Source organism: Ursus maritimus, unplaced genomic scaffold (genome assembly GCF_017311325.1).
Source record: "Ursus maritimus isolate PB19 unplaced genomic scaffold, ASM1731132v1 scaffold_1, whole genome shotgun sequence".
Taxonomy (NCBI): Eukaryota; Metazoa; Chordata; class Mammalia; order Carnivora; family Ursidae; genus Ursus; species Ursus maritimus.
The window spans coordinates 66,996,708-67,017,961 of NW_024423343.1; the positions used below are offsets into that span (position 1 = coordinate 66,996,708).

General features: G+C 34.8%; 1 protein-coding gene across 1 annotated transcript in view; it reads left to right on the forward strand.

Moving 5' to 3' along the window:
* KCNH7 (potassium voltage-gated channel subfamily H member 7) overlaps positions 1-21,254 on the forward strand; it is a 461,431-nt gene that overhangs the window by 384,561 nt on the left and 55,616 nt on the right. Inside the window, exons 7-8 of the mRNA XM_040644531.1 lie at positions 3,344-3,769; positions 18,398-18,797. Of these exons, the coding sequence (XP_040500465.1) occupies positions 3,344-3,769; positions 18,398-18,797 (826 nt within the window). The remainder of the gene's footprint in view (positions 1-3,343; positions 3,770-18,397; positions 18,798-21,254) is intronic.

Below are 21,254 nucleotides of genomic sequence, written 5' to 3' on the forward strand. Positions count from 1 at the left end.
AAATAAATAAATAAATAAATAAATAAATAAATAATAAATAAACTCATTATTGAAACCACAGAAAAACAAAATTTTCCTTATTCCTCATTCTTATCTTGAGATGCATTTATTTCCCGAATGTGTCCCTCTTTTCAGTTTCTGCCACCTTCCCTTATTATAGGTTTCCCTGCTCTTTCTTCATTTATCTATGTTTCTTAGTACCAAAGTCCAAATTTATCTCTAAGCCTCTGATCCTGCCCCCTCTGGGTTCTCCTGCTTTCCATAGCCAGATACATTTATCTGAAACTAAACTTGGTCACCTTGCCTTCTCTGTCTGGTAACTTTTAACAATTCTTAAACCAATATTCACAGAAAAGAATATTCTCAAAGGGCCATAAGTTTTCCCAGAAAATCTTTAAAAATTTCTGTATGTTGATGAACACTCAAAACAAAATAATCTTCTGACTCAGTAATATAATCACTTAATAACAGTGCTACCTGACTTCAGTGCCTATGACCACATTTGGATTTATAATGAGACCTCATGGTGCTAAAGTACACTGTATAAATAAAAGTTTTGAAATCACTGGCTAGTAAAATTCATGAGAGAATTGAATGATAACACACAGGCATACCCATGCAGAAGTCAAAAGAACTTGTACCATATAATTTGGTACCATACCAATTACTGCAAATGCATTTTGTCCATCGGCAGCATAAGGTAGCTTATAATTCCTCAACACACAACACATTACTTTGTGCCTCCCTACCTTTGTTCATTCTGTTCCCTCTGCCTGTAAATAGTCTTCCCTTTCCAGTTTCCTCATCCTCCAGCTGCATTCTTTTCTTCCGCCCACTCAAAGTCTTAGTTCAAGTGACATCTTTCCCCGAAAACCCTCTATGGAGACCACCCCCTTACCCGCACCACCACCAATGCGGGAATGGGTGGACCTCAGCAGGGCTTCCATTTGCCTGCCTGTCTTCTCTTCCCAGTAGACCATAAACTGCAATGCCAGGGACAGTATCTTCCCAATTTTTCACTATCCAGCTCTTAGCACAGCAGTCCTCTAACTGTTAAAGGAATGTTTGCATATGTGGGGTGGAAAGGGCTCCATCCACAGTTTTCACTTCTCAGGGGATGCTCCATGGTGCTGAATGTATTCTAACTTAGACTTCTGCTAAAACAAGCATTCAAACTGCCCTATGTGGGAGGTTGGTACCAGAGATGTCACTTAAGCAGGGAGAAAATTCAGACAAATATCCCTCTCTTTAAGATGACTTTTTTTTTGGGGGGGGGGTTTCGTTGGATAATTACATACCCTTTTATTATGAGAGAAATCTGTGAATTTAGGGATTTGGAAATATCTCAGTAGTTCAAAAATTTTAGCCAACTTTTGTCAGAGTGCAGAAAAGAATCTACTAAGAAAAGGAAATGGAAAGATAGAATGGGTCCATATTTTAGATGACTCTGGGAGGCAAAATAAGGTTTCGGATTTTACTTTCTACACTCTGAAATCTTCCCTGTTTTTTGTTTTGTTTTGTTTTTAGAAAGGGATATTACATAGTAACACCTTAAGAGATGATCCATTCTTTCCAGACCAAAATATTATGGGCTAGTTTTCTGTACTGAGCATGACAAGATTGGAGTTGTAACAGTCTGTAGTAATCAACTGACAGATTTTCCAAACATTAGTCCTCTTTAGAGTTAGAGATAAAGATCGAGATTTTGGATTCTGAAGATTTTCAGTATTTCAGAAATAACAAAATCACTTTATTTTCCAGATTTCTTTTTTTACTAATAATTCCTGTCCTTTCTCATAATAGCTTAAAATAAAGTCCTGTTTCCTATTCAAATTTACTCTGGACTGAAAAAAATGGCTAAGTTCTGTATTATTTTTATTTTTTCAATTCAAGTTAAATCAGGTTAGCTGTTATATTAAAACACCTTTGTCTATTTTAACTCAATTCTTCTGTTATATTTAAAAATCATGTTGTACCTCATTTGTGGTTGTTATTAAACTTCTCAAGTTCTTTTTAAGATAAGAATGGTAACTCATTATATGTGAAAAAAGGTATGAAATATGACAATGAAAATAAGATTTAAAATTGAAATTTGCCTATGATATTGTTATAATCAAGTTAAAACCTACAGAGATAGAATTACCAAGAACAGAGAAATAACACTCTTTGATTAACCAATAGGGGATTGTCTGAGGTTCTTGCTGTAAAGCTGATAATGTATTAGCTGTATTTAGGAAAATCTAGGCTAAGAAAATTTATTTAGTGAAATTAACTCTGAAATAGAGACATGGCATATATGTGGGATATTCATAATACAACCCACTGCTCCCTTAAATTATGTTTTTATGTGCCATTTGTTGAGCCATCAAAAAATTTTAATTTTTGTAAACCCCTATATTAAGACAATTACATTTTGGGGGTAGCAAGATAACCTTTTTGCTTTGACCTTTGTTCTTGAAACTTAGTCTAAAGTTACCAACTTTTCTACTGGGTTGTGATTCAAGTTTGGTTCTGATTTTTTCGAATAAACTAAAATTCTACAAGATGAATGATTTTAGTCTACCCAATGTCTTATCATGTAGAATAAATCTCAGAGCTTAAGTGCCCATTGGTGCTAATAATCTTACAACATTTCCAGATTGATATTCTGAACATCTCCTTGCACCATTCTCTCTTTGTGATTCTCTAAATGTGATGGAGGAGTTTGGGTGAAAGTACATTTGCCCCAGAATATAAAATATTCTCTCAACCTTTTGGGAAAAAGACTCCTTTGTGTTTATTTTAGTCTCATGTTCCTTTTTTTCTGACGTTAAAAACAGATTGCAGGTGGGAAAATTGTAATTAAAGATTTGAATGAGTTGGGTTTAATTTATCAAGGTTTAATTATAAATTAAATATATGTAAATTAAATATGAACATGGATCCAAGTAGGCTGCTTCTATTCATTACAGACAATCCTTTCTGAGGTTTGAAAACTGAATTACCCATGTATCAGACTGATTTTATAATTTTCTAAAAACAACTATGTATTTTTATTTTTGAGTAGTAGTATGTTCCAAAAGAACCAGTAACCACTCCTTGCTATCTCAGTGACAATATTCATTACATTTCAGTGAAGATCATATTTATCAAGAAATACCAATGGAGTTTTCTGAGGTCAAATATACTGCAGAATGGCAGTTTATATCAAGTCCTTTAAACATATGTGTTTTTCATACATCCTTCACAATTACATGCATTCTGCCTAATAGGTTTCGATGTATAATTATCTTAATATTTTTATAGGTTAGGCGATCAAATAATGACATTTTTATGTAGTGTGCGATTTTCTTTTTTTGTTCAGGTTCTCTCTTTAGGAGCAGATGTCTTGCCAGAATATAAACTGCAGACCCCACGCATCAACAAGTTTACAATATTGCACTACAGCCCCTTCAAGGCAGTTTGGGATTGGCTTATTCTGCTCTTGGTCATATACACTGCTATATTCACGCCCTACTCTGCAGCCTTTCTCCTCAATGACAGAGAAGAACAGAAAAGACGAGAATGTGGCTATTCTTGTAGCCCTTTGAATGTGGTGGACTTGATTGTGGACATTATGTTCATCATAGATATTCTAATAAACTTCAGAACAACATATGTAAATCAGAATGAAGAAGTGGTAAGTGATCCAGCCAAAATAGCAATACACTACTTCAAAGGCTGGTTCCTGATTGACATGGTTGCAGCAATTCCTTTTGACTTGCTGATTTTTGGATCTGGTTCTGATGAGGTAAGAGCTGCTTAAGAATCTTATTTTCTGAAAGATTGCAATTACAAAAGTGAATCTATTTCAACTGCAAAAAAAAAAAAAAAAAAAACAACCCATAAGTGGTTCCTTTACAAACTTCCCGTATCTCAGAGATGAAATTCATTTCATTGAAAATGCTATAAAATGAAATGGGACAATATTGCCACTGCAAATACTTCACAGTTCTATTTTTGTTAAGAGATACTAAAGACTATTTATCTTTTAACCAAGGAAGCAAACTTTTGGAAAAGTGTTTCATAGCATATAACACATTTCCAGGCTGTAACATCTCTACATGTTAACTTCATGGGTATCAAACTGTCAAAGATGAAGATGTCTCTTTCTTTCCTGACTCATAATTGTGGTTTGAGACAGCAGGAACTTGTTTTATGTTCAAATTATGTGGAAGAGGCATCTTCTAAAATGTCTTATTCAAAACTTTTTCTCTTAAATAATATCTACATCAGAAAATACTTCTTGTGTTCCCAATGTATTATGAAGTTGGAAACTTCAAGGCAACCGACAAGTATATGTACAGTGCATTTTCTGGTTACAGTCCATAGCTTTAACCAGATTCTCAAGGGTTTCTTTGATCCAAAAGCAGTTAAGTGCTCCTAAAGTCCCCTCCATTTAATTGCCACGAATTTTTATTGTAAATAATCTTCCTGAATTCTATAATGGAAAGATTTACAGAAAATGTGAAAGTAATTCTAAGGGAGTAGCTTGAGAAAGATAACCTCAACGTGTTGAATTTTAAAACTTCAGGGTACTTTTCTCCCTTTGAACCCCATATTTTCTTTTTGTTCAAGAGGAGATCAAATATCAAAATGCCTCCTGCAGATGTTTGCTCCCTGACCAATTAAGGCTTCAGGGTAAGAGAATCCTCCTCTTCCAAGAGGAACAATCGGTTTAGAAGTAAATTCTCTCCTGTAGATCAAGCCTGTTGAACTCTGGGCAGTTAAGAACCGGGCAATGGAGGGGCATCTGGGTGGCTCAGTCAGTTAAGCATTAGACTCTTGATTTCTGCTTTGGCTGTGTTCTCAGGGTCCTGGGGTGAAGCCCTGCCTAGTGCTCTGAGGAGTCTGCTTGAGAGATTCTCTCCCTCTCCCTCCCCCTCTGCGACTTCCCCAGCTACTGCTTTTTCTTTCTCTCTCTCTCTCAATCTTAAAAAAACAAAAATGAACAGGGCAATGGAGCAAAATATTCTTCCTGGATTCTACAAACCTTACACAAAGCCTCAAGCCTGACTCTTCTCATCTGTAAGGATAATAATATTACTTCCCCTTTTACGTTGTTTATTTATTTTTAATTTGAGGCTCTAATGAAATAATGCATGTGAAACTCTTAGAAAAATAATCAAAACAAATTAGCTCCTGTTAACCAGTTGAATGTTTGATGTTAGATACTCCTAATTTTGGTTGTTAATTAAGAGGCAAGAAAATGAAATACTTCTTGAAACTTATCTGTATGAGTTTCGTCCAATGGATAATCCATGTACTTACACCAAATAAGCTCTAATTGATAAACAATAGAGTAAAATCTCACTCTTTCAAATTTTAAAATATGTACACCAATAGCAAATTAAATTTCAACTTGGTGAAATAAAAGAATGGGTGAACAAATAAATAGGTAAATAGGATTGTTAGGGGAAGTTGATTTACTGATGAGATTTGATCAGTAACAATCAAACCCATATTTAGATATGCTGATTAAAACCATAAAGGTAGAATTTCTAGGATGCAACATTTGATTAGTTTACTTCCAGTTATTCTATCACTTGAAAATAATAAAATTAAAATATGGGATTTAGTTATTAGTATAGGATGAAATAGTCTCTGGAAAAAATGGTGTCCAGACTATCTTTTCCATGTAGCATCCAGGAAAAGGTCAGTTTGCCTCAAAGAAAGCAATGCCAGTTCTCTACTCCTGTGTGCTTTTCTTGGGTTCCCCATGGTTCCAAAGCTGCTCATCATTCTTTTAAGATGTGATATGATATGGGAAGAGTTCTGGTTTGGGGCTTAGATAGACCCGGGTCTGACTCTCCTCTTTGACACGTACTTGTTGTTTTTTGGCAAGATACTTAAGTCATCAAGATTTCATTTGTTTTTCTGTAAAATGGTAAAAGGTATGTTCTTGTGATTTTTAAAAATAAAGCAGCATATATGAAGAGACTAACTCAGTACCAGATACTTAGTAAGTGCTTGCCAAAGTTACTTCTCTTCTCCTTCCCATCCCTTTGGATCAAAGTCTCTGTTTCCTAATGAAGTCTTCCATTAAACGTACATATTACCACAGTAATCTATAAATACCTTAATTAATCATTTATTCAACGAATACTTATTGAGTGTCTATGATCTCACAGTAGTTGTTAGATTAGCTAGTTGCAGCTAGGAATCCTGAAGAAATTGGAGACAAACGAAATATTTTGAGGACAGTTATTGTGTTGCAAAAGAGTATGGGGCATATTTTAGGGGGAGGTATGTAGGCATCAAGGATAGCAGGTGGAGGAATGGGTCTGAAAGGGGAATAGGGTGTCAACTATTGGGCTGAGTTGGCTATGAGAGGTAACAGCAAGACCAATGATGAATTGGACTACTTTATACATTTTTTGAGAGTAATAATGAAGATACTTTTTTTATATACAAACTATTATATAACTATAATCAGGCTTTTTTAAAAGATTTATTTATTTATTTATTTGAGAGAGAGAGAGAGAGAGAGCAAGCAGGGGGAGAGGCAAAGGGAGAGGGAGAAAGAGAATCCTCAAGCAGACTTGCACTGAGCACAGAGCCCAACCAGGGGCTCAATCCCAGGACCCCAAGATCATGATCTGATATGAAAGCAAAAGCCAGATGCTTTACTGACTGAGCTACTCAGGCACACCTATAATAAAGCTTTTAGTTAGGCTTTTCAATATGTAGTGATATTTCAGAATGATACTTTTCCAAAAGTGTATAATGTCATGTAGTAAAAGTATTAAAAATATTTAGCTTCCATTTTTGTTTCTAGCAAAAAGGAAGAAAAATTCTTCTAGAGAAAAGAGATCTTATATTCAAAGGGAATTTGGGAAGTTTCATCACATGAATATGAAAAAAAGAAAATTTGGGGGGATTTTTGACCCAAAACTAAATGGCAAATCCTAAAATCATTAAGCTAGAGGTCACTCTGATGAGAGATTATCCAGTGTAATGTTTTTCAAACTGGAGTATCATAGAGGTGACTGAGAGTTGGCCTGAGTTCAGAGGCCCTCAAGAGTTGACATCGGGAAAGATAGAAAAGACTCAGAGCCATCCACCTCTCCTATAAAGGATTAGCTCGATTGTATCTGCTATACCAATTGGAGTTTCATGTAATTAAAAAAAAATTTTTTTTTAAAGATTTTATTTATTTATTCGACAGAGATAGAGACAGCCAGCGGAGAGAGGGAACATAAGCAGGGGGAGTGGGAGAGGAGGAAGCAGGCTCATAGTGGAGGAGCCTGATGTGGGGCTCTATCCCATAACGCCGGGATCACGCCCTGAGCCGAAGGCAGACGCCTAACCGCTGTGCCACCCAGGCGCCCCTTTTTAAAAAATTTTAATGAGAATTGACTTAACTCATTTTTCCATTTCCAGAAAGTGCTATGATAACCTCTACTCAAGTAGGTTCATTAATTCTGTAAGCATTTATTGAGAACCAACTATTGCCAACATGCTAGACCCTGCGTTTACTAAAAAGAATAAGACAAGGACCCCATTGTCTGGGAGTTTACAATCTACAATGGAGAACAGTAGATGAGCAGTTAGAGTACTATCTGATAAATGCTTTAATTGTGCCATGTACAGGGGGACACGTGAGCATGGAAGGGAAGGTTGCTGGGTACCAGTGAATGTTTTTCAGGTAAAAAGGGTAGGAAAGTCATAACAGCTAGAGGGGAAGCCCATTAGAAGCCTGGGTGTTTGGTCCCAGTCCTATCAGACCCAATATAACAAATGTTTGATAAAACCCCTTTTATTATTGTTAAATAAAGTCATAAATAGTATAGCCTTTTTATACACATAACTTCATAAATATAATATATACTGCCCGCCCTTAATATAAAGAAGAAATAAAAGAAATATGTTCATAATAAAATACCTAGTTGAATATATAAATGCTTCAGGCATGTCTACGTTAAATGATATAATGAAATTATCAGATGCTTGTACCTAGTTATAATGAGGAAGTCCATATTTAAACAATAAATTCAAGGGGCGCCTGGGTGGCATAGCGGTTAAAGCATCTGCCTTCGGCTCAGGGCGTGATCCCGGCGTTGTGGGATCGAGCCCCACATCAGGCTCCTCTGCTGGGAGCCTGCTTCTTCCTCTCCCACTCCCCCTGCTTGTGTTCCCTCTCTTGCTGGCTGTCTCTATCTCTATCGAATAAATAATTAAAATCTTTAAAAAAAAAACAATAAATTCAATAGTAAACTGAATATTAGTTTATTTTATATTTTCATTTTAACGTAAGGGTTGAATATATGTGTATGTGCTTATATAAGTATATATGTGTATGCATACACATATACAGGTAGATATGTATATATATGCATATATTAATATTTATACACACATAGAAATCTCATGACTGTGATGACAACAAATGTGGACTGACATAGCCATGCTGTATACACACAGTATACAATACCACAAGACTTGCTGTCACTGAAGATATAATTTTCTGGAACAGTAAACAATTCTTAGTGAAGGTCCAAACTAAAAAAGTTAATTATCTCTCAGTTTACAAGGTAGTTAAATTCCTGGATATTTTAATGAATATTAAAATGTGCAGAAGTGAACATCTGTTTATATGTAAAACCCAGCATTGAAGCTCAATAAATAAGTTTGGGTTTTGCCAATACAAATGACTGTGGGCCACTGAAAAATTATATAGGACACAGGTAATTTTTTTGCTGTTGGAGTCTTCTCTAGGCATTATAGGACTTCTACTTACCTCACTGTACTGGGAAGTCAGGGAAAATTCAGGAAGATGGTGTCAAATACTGTAGAGGATGAAGACCAGAAATAAATCACTGGGTGTGTCCTTTCAGTCTGTGTTGGTGTCAATTAGATCAGATATTGGCCACAGCCAAACTGAAGTGGCTTCAGAAATCAACAGGAAGCAAGTAGGGCCCCTTCTTGCTAGAATCTAGGTGATAAAAGGAGGGGGGAAGGCAGTACTGGAAGGCTACACATGGTGAAGGAAAGGGTTATTGTTTTTGTTTCTGTTTTTCCCCTTAAGAAGCTTATGAGCTGACAAGAAAAAGCCATGTGGTACAGAAGAATGACTTCCGTAGGTGGCTAATTTGGATAAGGAGATTAGGAACGATTTTTGGGGAAGTGTCTTCTGAGTTGAGACTTGACCCGAAAAAACTAGCCTCGAGAAAACACATGAACAGCATTTCAAGCAAAAGAAAACACTAGTGAAAATGGCCCAACTGGGGAAAACACTTGGTGTCTTAGGACGGAAAGGCTGGTGGCAGCTGGGCTGAACCATAGTGAGTTGGGAGTTAAGTGCTAAGATAGGAGGATGCAGAGACAGGGACCAAATCACGTGTGACAATGACATTGGGGTTTATTCTGGCTGCAGTGGAGCCTTCCCAGTGGGAACGACATGATCTCATGGACGGTTTTAAAGACCTCCTGGCTGTTGTCTGCAGACAATTTAGTCAGGGTAGAAGCAGGGAAGGACTTAGAGCTTGTTTTGCTATAATGTAGCAGGAACAAAACAGCCACAGCTTGGACCACATGGGGGCAATAGAGGTAAGGAGACAAAGACACATCTGGAATATAGTAGAGGGGAGCTGTTAGGGTTTGTTGACGTAATAATATTATTGGAGGAGTAAGAAACAAAGCAGAATTAATGACAGTTCAAAGATTTTGTTGTTTCTTTCCTCTCGTTTGAAATATTTTGGAGGATGGAGGTACAGAAGCGACTTTGTAGGTGGCCACTCATTTATCCAGATAGGAAAAACCTGGAGAGAAGAAGGTGCGTTATGGGGGAGAAATTCCTGTGTGGGCCACGTGACGTTTGAGATGCCGATCAGTCATCCGAGTACAGATGGCATGTAGGCAAGTCAGGGACTCCATGAGCAGCTAGAAAGATACATATGTGAGTATTAGAAAAGAAGTGGGATCCAAAATTATAAATTAGATAGAATCATGGCAATGATTGGTTTAGATCCGTGTTTCTCCCTCAGGACCATGCACTGATTTTGGTGTGCATCTTATAAAAGAGTTTGGAGATTCATATTTGGTAGGTCTAAAGTATAACCTTGAACCTGCATTTTTAAAAGTGGCAGAAATTATTGCTGCTTATATATCCAAGATCCGGTGACCTTATCTGGAACAAAGAGGAAGCCCAGGAGAGGGCTTTCATGTGCTCGTGGGTGAACATTCTACAAAATAAAGACATAAATAATCAAGTGAAGCAGTGGTTTTAAGCTAAATATAAGGACAGTCATGATTTCATCATCGCTTAGTTCTAACTGAATTATTTAAATGTTTTTTTCTATGCATCACAGCATCGCGGATGACCTTAGAGAAAACAGTTTTGTCAATGTCAATTAACTATTAATGTCTTCCTTGCCAATTTCTCTAAATAGTAAGCTACTGTAACATTTCAGTTTTATTTACATTCAACTCTAAAGAAGGAAACCTATTCGAATTTTGGATCTATATTATTTTAGCTAACCATATATCCTAGCAATGCTGAGGATAGCTTGGTGTATACATTTTTACTAAAGCAAATATATGAGCAGAATTGCTCACTTTTTCAAAACAATCATTTAACTTTTTATCTTAAGTAAATGCAAATCTCCTACTAATAACTAGAGGATCTTCTAAAATGTTACGAAAATATGCTGAAGAAAGAAATACTCACAGGATTGCCTGAGTGGCTCGGTCGATTAAGCATCTGACTCCTGATTTCTACTCAGGTCATGATCTCAGAGTCCTGGGATCAAGCCCCACATTGGACTCCCTGCTCAGCAGGGAACCTGCTTCTCCCTCTCCCTCTGCTCCTGCCCCTGCACTCATGCTCTCTCACTCTCTATCTCTCAAATAAATAAATAAAACCTTAAAGAAAAAAAAAGAAGAGAATACTGACAATAACTGGGCTTGCCTATGTCATTAGTATCTTCCTGATGTTAATGCCATCCAGACAGACAAGGAAGGAAAAGATTCTCTGTTTCTTAGTTTTTGCATCATCAAATATCATGCCATCCATAGCAAATTATCTCAATATCACTGATGCAAGAGAACATTATTGACTCCATCTCCAAAAAGTCAACTTTTCATTATCTGCCTCAAGTTTTCCCATATTTTGCTTATCTGTGGAAAATCTTACTTTCAAATATATCAACTGTTAGAATCTAGAGCATTCTCTTTAGCTACACACTTCATTAACCTCTTCCTCTCCCAGAAATTAGTGTTGTGTTTTTTTTTTTTTTTTATGAATTACTTCCTTTGTGGACCTCTCTCCATCCCCACTTTACTGTTATTTTTCATGAATCTTGAATGCAGGGAAGGTCTTTGAAACCTAAGTATATACAGTGCACTTTGAGGGGAAGTTTTAAAAGAAAAGAGGAGTTTCTGTTCACATTGATATGTTTGTTTCATTAGTCTGTTAGATGCATCACAGAATGGATACAAGGGAAAACTTAGCAAGCATCTGTATAGAAATTCTGATCACCTTGTCAGAATTCTTTCTGAACCTGATCTCTACAGTGGTTGCCATTAGTTTGTTAGAAGTGAATTGCTAAAACATTAGACATACTCATGTTCAAATTTAAATAAACACATTTTGGAGAACTTCATACATAATATATTTCTACCCATAAAGTGACTGTGTCTCTATTTACATAGTTCTTGGGAGTTAAGGCAGATGTCTCCATTGGCTTGTATTTGAGGCTGTTGGTTATGCCTCCAAGAATCTGTGGTATGACAAGTGAGAAACACAGGATCCCCAATGCAATAATTCTTGAACCAAGGAAATATAAGAACATTCCATCAAAAAATATGTTTTTCATTAAGTTGATCATTTGTTCATCATGTATATGTGATCTATTGTCTACAATTTGCTAGAGATGACATAAGGTTCAATATTTAGTTAAATATTTCTCAAAACAAGTCAAATTCCCATTTAAAAAATATAATTTTCATAATTCTTTATTCAATTTAACATTTGCTTACTACCATTTAAAATCATTTGATGACCAGTTTTCCATGTTACTATAACTAAAGAAAGAGAAAGTGAGTTCAAATTGCAGCAAAATAGAATGTTAATTATAAACAAAATAAAAATAAGAGCATCTTGACAGTAAAGACTGTTAAATATTGGAGTGAGTTTCACAGGGAAGTTGTAAAATCTTGTGTTCAAAAGCCTGAGTTTGTGGGGGAATTTGTGAGGTTTGGTATGAATAAAGAAAGGATAAGCTAGGTGATTTCCTTAAGGTTTTTTACATACTCAAAATATGGTTTTTTTAATTGTATCAGTGAATTTGTCCTTAGAAATATTGAAAAAAGTGTGACTCACGCTGAACAAAAAACTCAAAACTAGTTTCAGTATTATTAAGTTTTATTGGGTAAGTAATTCATGGAATGGTTTATACAAGCACCAGAGCTTAGAGGTAATTGAAATAAAATCTAAAGCAAAACATGAGTGTAGAGTTATGAAATGTGTTACTCACTAAGTGTTCCCATTTCCCCACTTATACCCAAGTATTTCTTGACAAACAGAACAGAATGATGGATTAAGTAAAAATTTTCAATGATGATTCATTCTTTCAATCTTGTAGACAAAACTGAAGATCACATATTTATATTTCCCCATTTGTAAAAGAAAAATTCTATCCATTTACTATAGGCAAAAGTTTAGGAGAGTAAACCTCTGAAATAAAGTATCTTACGTTTAAAATACTTTATTTACATTTAAAATACTCCCCTCCCCTCACCCTCTCTTTCTCTCCCTCCCTCTCTACAAGTGCAATTATTTTGTAGGAATAATGTTTAAAATTATTTTGAAAAATTATTTTGAAAACTTATTGAGCATAAGATTTTCTCTTATTGATGAGGCTTTCTGTTTAACTGTAGCCAAATTTATTCTTGAGAAGAGAATTGTTTGATACTAGTAAGAAATCCCCTGTTCTGATTTCAGGCCTTCAGAAAGAATTCCACTTACACTGAGAGAGGATATTACCTTATCTATTGTAAAATATTTAGTTAAGAAAAAATTACGTAGTCTTCTTGAGTCTGGGTCTGGTATCTAACATGTTTACAAAATTGCAAATGTTAGAGTTTATATTTTTAAAATAAAGTTTAGTTAAGAAAATCATGCTTAATAAAGGAAACTAACTTCTGCCTCAGTATCTAAGGCTTTATTTTATTTTTAAAGATTTTATTTATTTATTTGTTTATTTATTTATTTATTTATTTGAGAGAAAGAGAGAGCACATGCCAGGGGAGAGGCTAAGGGAGAAGCAGACTCCCTACTGAGCAGGGAGCCTAACCTGGGGCTTGATCCCAGGACTCCGGGATCAAGAACTGAGCCAAAGGCAGACACTTAATTGACTAAGCCACCAGGTATCTAGGGCTTTAATAAACTATGGATTTGGGAACATCTTTTTAAAAAATTGAAATTATATGAAATGTTTCAGCCACCCAGAAATTTGAATAATTTGAATTGCCATGGGAAGAGTTATTTTACATTTAAAAAGTTTTGACAAAATACATTAAAAATAAGTCTTTACTTTGGCATTTGGGCAAAAAGAGTTTGCAAAATCATTCAATCACAGTTAAAGGAGTTCGGGTTGGAAATGTCATAGGTACTGATGAGGCAGAGCCATGGCTTATTAGAATTCATTAATTCTCCTTTGCTACAGTTCATGAACAGAACCAAAAACAAAAACAAAAACGAAAACAAAACCTTGCTTCAGTCTACTGCAAAGTAGCTCACCTCTTTCTCCATCTTATTTATTATTATGATGTGTTTGTAGTTCATAATCACATGTAAGTCTTGAGAGCTCTTACGCTTTTTTAGTCTATGAAAAGTAATAATAAACAGACAATATTTTTCTAATACCAGTAAAAAGTTAAGAAATAACATCTAAGAGAAAATTTTTTACTTCTACTATTTTTTTTAATTATTGCAGTAGGTTAAAAGATAGTTTTATTTCTATTTTCAAAAAATGGGAAAAAACCCACAAAATTAGATTTACATAATATGTATGAGTATTACATGAAATTGGATACACTGTGAGAGAAACGTACATGCTGAAAACATTCTACTTAGCCAAGATTTGATGTTAACACAACTATAAGGTAGTTGTTGGCCCCATTTTTCATTTGCACATGATATAGAGAGAGTACATTGAACTAAACAATAGGGACTAAGAGTCTCCATCAAATCAGCAAGAGGAGATTGATCATTCCTTAGGCTACTTTCTCTGAGATTTTGGTGCAATCGTTTTTCTCTTTGTGTTGTATGGGCAAAACACTTTAAATCTTTAAAGAGATATTTAAAGAAGAAAAGAGTTATTGCAACCTTAAGCGTCATCTACAAGATATGCTACACGCAACCGTGGCTAAGGAAGAATGCCCAGGTGTGTTAGCATCATCTTGGCAACAATAAAAATAAGATCAAGTCACTTGTTACATTGTCAAACAACATATGTAGTTATGCTTGGGTACATGTGATGGAATCACAAGAGAATGGCTTTGTTGAAATCAGTTTTCACTCATCCTTATGAAGCAACTGAAAGGTAAAACAACTTAGTAATTTTCCCCCTTTTCTCTTCCTCTGCCTTTCTCTCCTTCCCACCCTCTCCCCTACCCTCACCCTTTCTTTCTCTCCCTCCCTCTCTACAACTGCAATTATTTTGTAGGAATAATGTCAATTGGGTTGAGACTTCATCATGTGCTATATTTTTTAAGGTTTTTTTTTCCTGAAAAGATGTTACTTATGTGTTATTATATAAATTATATTCATTTATCTTCTTAGAGAACTTACTGTCACCTAGGTTTTACCTCATTTTGATACAATCATAGAAGAAACATCAGATGTTTTTTTGAAGGGAGGGGAAAAGGAGGGAGGTGGCCTACACAGCAGATTGATTCCTTTTTCTTTTTTTAATAACATCATTTTTGTTTTACTATCTTGGCAGCCAGAAGAGTCGTTAGTACTTATTATCACAATATGTTATTAAAACATCTCATTTGTTTTGAAGCATTTCACTTCATTAACCAAATATCCTAGAGAATTTTCATTATATTTCATTTATTTTGAGGTTCAGAGAGAAATTTTCTTTCAAAGATAAAAGTTTTGAGCAATAATCTTCAAATACTTCTGATTTCTCAACACAAGGAAATAGGTAACAGAGCGAGGAGGAAAAATAAACACACAAACTGGAGCTGTGAAGGGTAGAAAGAGACACATTGAACCAGGGTGATTCCTGTTACTGAAGTCCAAGCAGTCAGTGCATCTAGATGATACTCTTGTCTTTAAAATTCCTGTCATTTCCTGAGGAGGCCAAAAGGCCAGTGTTGAAAAATCTCCAGTTGGAATTCTAGCTGTCAAAGTAATGCATTTGAAAAATGTGTAAATTCTATCAATCCATTTCACAATATAATGTTCCTGCTTACTGATGGAAACCAAAGCACATGCTATATTTAAATAACACAAAAAGCTACTATTTATAGGGCATTATCTACAACCCTCTGAGGAGGCATTATTTTACCCATTTACAGATGAAAAATTTGAGGTTTAGAGATTACATAAACAACTCGTCCAAGATGACAGACTGGCATGGATGCAGAATTCATACAAGTGTTTGTTTGTTCCAAAGTCCTAACATATAACTGATCAGCTAAAACAAACATATGAAAACATGCTCAACAGCATTCATCATCAGGGAAATACAAATCAAAACTGCAATGACGTACCACCTCACACCTGTCAAATTGGCTAAAATTCAACAACACAGGAAACAACAGATGTTGGCAAGGATGCAGAGAAAGGGGAGTCCCTTATACTGTTGGTGGGAATGCAAATTGGTGCAGCCACTCTGGAAAACAGTATGGAGGTTCCTCAAAAAGTTAAAAATAGAACTGTCTTACAACCCAGCAATTGTACTACTAGGTACTTATCCAAAGGGTACAAAAATACTGATTTGAAAGGGCACATGCATCCTAATGTTTATACCAGCACTATCAACAACAGCCAAATTATGGAAAGAGGTCAAACGTCCATCAACTGATGAATGGATAAAGAAGAAGTGGTACATATATGCAATGGAATATTACTCAGCCATCAAGAAGAGTGAAATCTTGCCATTTGCAACAGTGCGCGTGGAGCTAGAGTGTGCTATGCTAAGCAAAATAAGTCAAAGAAGGACAAATACCATATGATTTCACTCATATGTGGAATTTAAGAGGCAAAACAGATGAAAACAGGAAAGGAAGTAAAAAAAGAGAGAGAGAGGGAGGCAAACTATAAGAGACTATTAACTATGGAGAACAAACAGGGTTGCTGGAGGGGAGGTGGTTGGGGGATGGGCTCAACGGGTGATGAGGATTAAGAAGGGCACTTGCTGTGATGAGCCCTGGGTGTTATATGTAAGTGATGAACCACTGAATTCTACTCCTGAAACCAATATTACATTATATGTTAACTAACTAGAACTTAAATAAAAACTTGTAACAACAACAAGAAAAAGGAACCAACCAAATTTGAAAAAAAAAAAAAAGCTGATCAGTTAAAATGTTGATAATTCAAATGATGGAAAGTTGACCTTTCTTCCAGAGAACTACTTAATACCAACTTAAACTCTCCATTTATTCATTGAGAAGAGATAATACTCTTTACATTTGTGAAGAAAAAAATACTATTTTCTTTATTCCACCTTGAAAATTAATAACTCAACATTGGAAACAAGGAAGACCCTCTTCTCCACACATCCCATAATGAGTAAAGACCAGAGACCAAATGTGATAAGCACATCCCAACTACATAATCTCCTCTCACATCTAGAAGGTTCCAAAACAAACTGAAAAGAATTCAAAGAAGACTGAAGGATCTCCCCTTCTCCTAGTGACCACTCTGGCACAAGAAAAAGAAAGAAAGAAAAAGAAAGAAGAAAGAAAGAAAGAAAGAAAGAAAGAAAGAAAGAAAGAAAGAAAGAAAAGAAAGAAAGAAAGAAAGAAAGAAAGAAAGAAAGAAAGAAAGAGGAAGGAAGGAAGGAAGGAAGGAAGGAAGGAAGGAAGGAAGGAAGGAAGGAAGGAGGAAAGGAAGAGAAAGAAAGAAAGAAAGAAAGAAAGAAAGAAAGAAAGAAAGAAAGAAAGAAAGAGGAAGAAAGAAACTATAACACTTATTATAGAATATTAATGAAACTATCTTTCTTAATATTTAGTGCTTTTTTCCACCAAGTCAGTATGAATAGATAGAGGGTGATAGCTCTGACATGTGCTATTTCTTTAATTAAATATAACTGTTCTTAATACAGTTGGATGTACTCTGCAAAATAAACACCAACAATGAACACACAAAATGACTCAATAATTGATTGGTAAACACCATGTAACTATGGAATAATTATATGCCCTGTGAATTATATAGTACTTATAGCTGACATTATTTAGGAAACCTAAGAAATGAACTTGTAATTTGTACTTATCAGATTTCAAATCCAAACAACCAGTTAGGTATCCTGTTATTATATAGAAGTGTCCTATCATTAGATACCTGGTCAGTAATAATCATACAATTAGTTACACATATCACACCCCAAAGAAAAGTACATCATATCATTGGACATCAAGAAATAATTCATCAACTTAGCACGTTTAGTAAGGAAAAATGAATTTAAATATAGTGCAAAATGCATGTGTACAATCTTCCAATAAGTCTTCCAATGATCTCCTTGCTTGGCTCTTCTCATCATGCATGTGTCTCTGAACTCTAATGTCAACCCCTCAGCAAGATCTTCTTTGGCCTTTCTTTCTAAAGTCACCCCCATGCTGACCATGCCCTCAAACACCCTCTATCGTACACTCTGTTTTATTATCATTATCATACTTTTCACTCTGAAATGAGCTTATTGTTTGTTTCTTTAAAAAATATCTCTCTCTCCCCCAAAGAGAGTGGACCTTGTTTCTCCTCATTAGAGAAGGCATTTTGTCTAGCAAGTAAATATCTCTTTCTGTTATAAAACTGATCATGTCTGCCTGCTCAACACTATAATCCCAGTGTGTGGCACTTGGTAGGCCCACCACTTAACACACAAGGATTTTTATTGGTGAATGAATGATTTCCTGAGTATTCATTATCTTCAAGGCACTTGGTTAGAACATAAACTAGACAGATGGTGTCTCTTGTCTCATGGGTCTTGCATCTCAAGATAGTGAATTAATGTACCATAGACTTGCAAAGTATTTTCCAAAATTAAAAAAAAATAATAACCTTAATACTTAATTCAAATATGCATTTATCCTCAATGCCACCATATTGTTTTTACCTGTTTCTAACTACTTTGCTTCACAGAAACATACGCTGAATTGTTTACTAACTGTTTCTGACCACACACATTTATTTCCACAGACGACAACATTAATTGGTCTTTTGAAGACAGCTCGACTTCTTCGTCTTGTACGAGTGGCCCGGAAACTTGATCGATATTCAGAATATGGCGCTGCTGTTCTAATGCTCTTAATGTGCATATTTGCCCTGATAGCTCACTGGCTGGCTTGCATTTGGTATGCAATTGGGAATGTAGAAAGGCCCTACCTGACAGACAAAATCGGATGGTTGGATTCCTTAGGACAACAAATCGGGAAACGTTACAATGACAGTGACTCAAGTTCTGGACCATCCATTAAAGACAAATACGTCACAGCACTTTATTTTACCTTCAGCAGTTTAACCAGTGTAGGATTCGGGAATGTGTCTCCTAACACCAATTCAGAGAAAATCTTTTCAATCTGCGTCATGTTGATTGGCTGTAAGTAGATTTCGCTTTCTTTACCTATTGGATAAATTATCACAAAATTGGTATCTGTAGACCATTCAGAGTAAGGCGAAGAAAAAATTATAGAAAACTGTAGAGATAATGGAATTACATATATGGGTATTATATTCTATCAATCCTGATTCTTTCTGTGAAGGGGAGGTACCAAAAGGACTTTCAGGACCTCAGAAAACCACAAACATAAAACTGGAGGGACATGGATCTTGGGATTCTGGGATTGAGACTTGTAGTTCACTTCTGCTGCTGTAAAACCATTGGAAGTGGAGAAATATATATTTCTTACATATATCTGTATTTATAGACAGATATATACACAGATATATATATATATGTAGAAATATATATATGTATTTTTCACCACTTATTGACTAAAAATTCCTTTCCCTATGACATTATGCCAAAGCTTAAGTGATTGCTCTTTACCTTGTAATGGGGTGATGACCTGAGCATCATTAAGAGGTATATTTTTTTTGGAATAAGAAACAAAAAATTCTGCATTAAAGTAAAGATGTTTTAATATTTTTAAAAATCATACTATGGAGTCACTAAAGATAACTGCTGTGATACCAAGCAGCAATTGACAAATTCATAATGGATTTTTAAGCTTAAAAAAGGGCATTATCCCTAGATAAATATCTAGTATTTACAAATCTAGTATTTACAAATTTATCCCTAGATAAATATCTAGTATTTACAAATCTGAAAATAGATCCAGAGTTGATTTTGAATGTTAACATATAGACTAATGAAATGAACTTCGATAAGTTTTATTTATGAAACTTAAATCAATTTACCCAGTTTGTTGTTCATTGTATTTAAAATTTACTTTTCATAATATATGTCTTAGTATTGTTATTTTAGTCAGATTTGTATAGGCAAATAGCATTATATTCAAATAACTCTTAAGGTATTCTAGATTCAGGTAAGTCTGGGCTATAAACACAGAAGTAGCCTTGTACCCAGAAGGAAGTGGAAAAGGGACCTACTAGGAAACACAGAAAAATTCATTCCAGAGAGATTGAATCTCTCAGAATGAACACAGTTCCAACCACTCGGTGATTATAACTGCTAGTAAATACCTTATAGTGATTATCAATTTTAGTGAAATAGGTAGCAAACCAAGAAAGTTTTTTAAAAGTTTGCTATTAATTATTTAAACACCTCTGTAGAATATATAAATCAATAAAGCAGAACCTGCATCTTGAAACTTAGAAATTGCAAGAAAGAATTTTCTAACCTGCTAACCACTCCAGAAACATCACTTGTGAGGATTATGTTAAATACATTGTACTGTTTATCATGTGAATTATTTTAAGTTAAGGAAAACTCAGTTCTTTATTTGGTCTATACCCAATCTCTAATCCCTAAATCAGGATAATTGGCAGTCTTTTCTCCTTCCTTTCATCTTTCTTCCTTCCTATTTTCCTTCTTTCCTTCCTTCTTAAATACAGCACAAGTCTATTTCTATTGATTCTTTAAGAAGGATACTTGTTTTCTGCCTATATTTTTCATCTTTTAGAAAAAAAGAAAACACTCTAGTTAATTGAGTAGAGTAAGATAGAACTGCATTCCACATAATATACTTTATTGAATAATGGACTTGGTTCTACAAACCTTAATCAAAAGGGAATTATGTAGAGCTCAGTGTCACACAGGAAAAAACTTATAGGTATTCCTGGAGAGTTCTATCATGACCTGTTATGCTACAAATAAAGAACAAGGGTCAATTTAAGACTCAAAACTTAATGATAAGAGTGCTCCAAAATGAGCTTAGCCATTTCATGTATGTGGGTGCATCTACACATATTTCCATTCAGATCCAACCGTGTTAGAAAATGATTAGGTTGTCTTTGTTTAGTTATATTTCTACACTAAATACATACTCCTTAGATCTGTGAGTGGCCTGATTTAAGCCAAAAATAAAATACAATATCTAAATACAATATCGAAAAATATAATGTAAAATATTGTATATGTACTTATATAGTTTATAAAGTCTAGTTATCAGGTTGAACTCTCTCATCATCCCTAAGCTTCTTTAAAACCAATCTTCATTCTAAAATAAAAATTTGAAGATAAGTTGTAAAAAACAAAGCAAACTACCATCTCTCTTAAAACAATATAATTCAAGGAAACTAAAATTTAAACATTAAAAGATATCTTCTAACTAAATGCAAACAACTCAAATGTCTGTAGGTACATTTTATAAAGCTGTTGTTTGCAAAGACAGTTACCAATTGTACTGCTGAATGTGTATAGAGAACAGTGAACAGAGAATTCATTTTAAAAGTGTACACAATTCAAGACAAAAAATAAAGGAAAATTTAAGCAGCCAGTAAATAAGTGTGAAGGTAAGTTATGCTCATATATTTACATCTGTGTTATAAGTTTATATTTTTGTTCAAATATTATAAATATAACATACACATT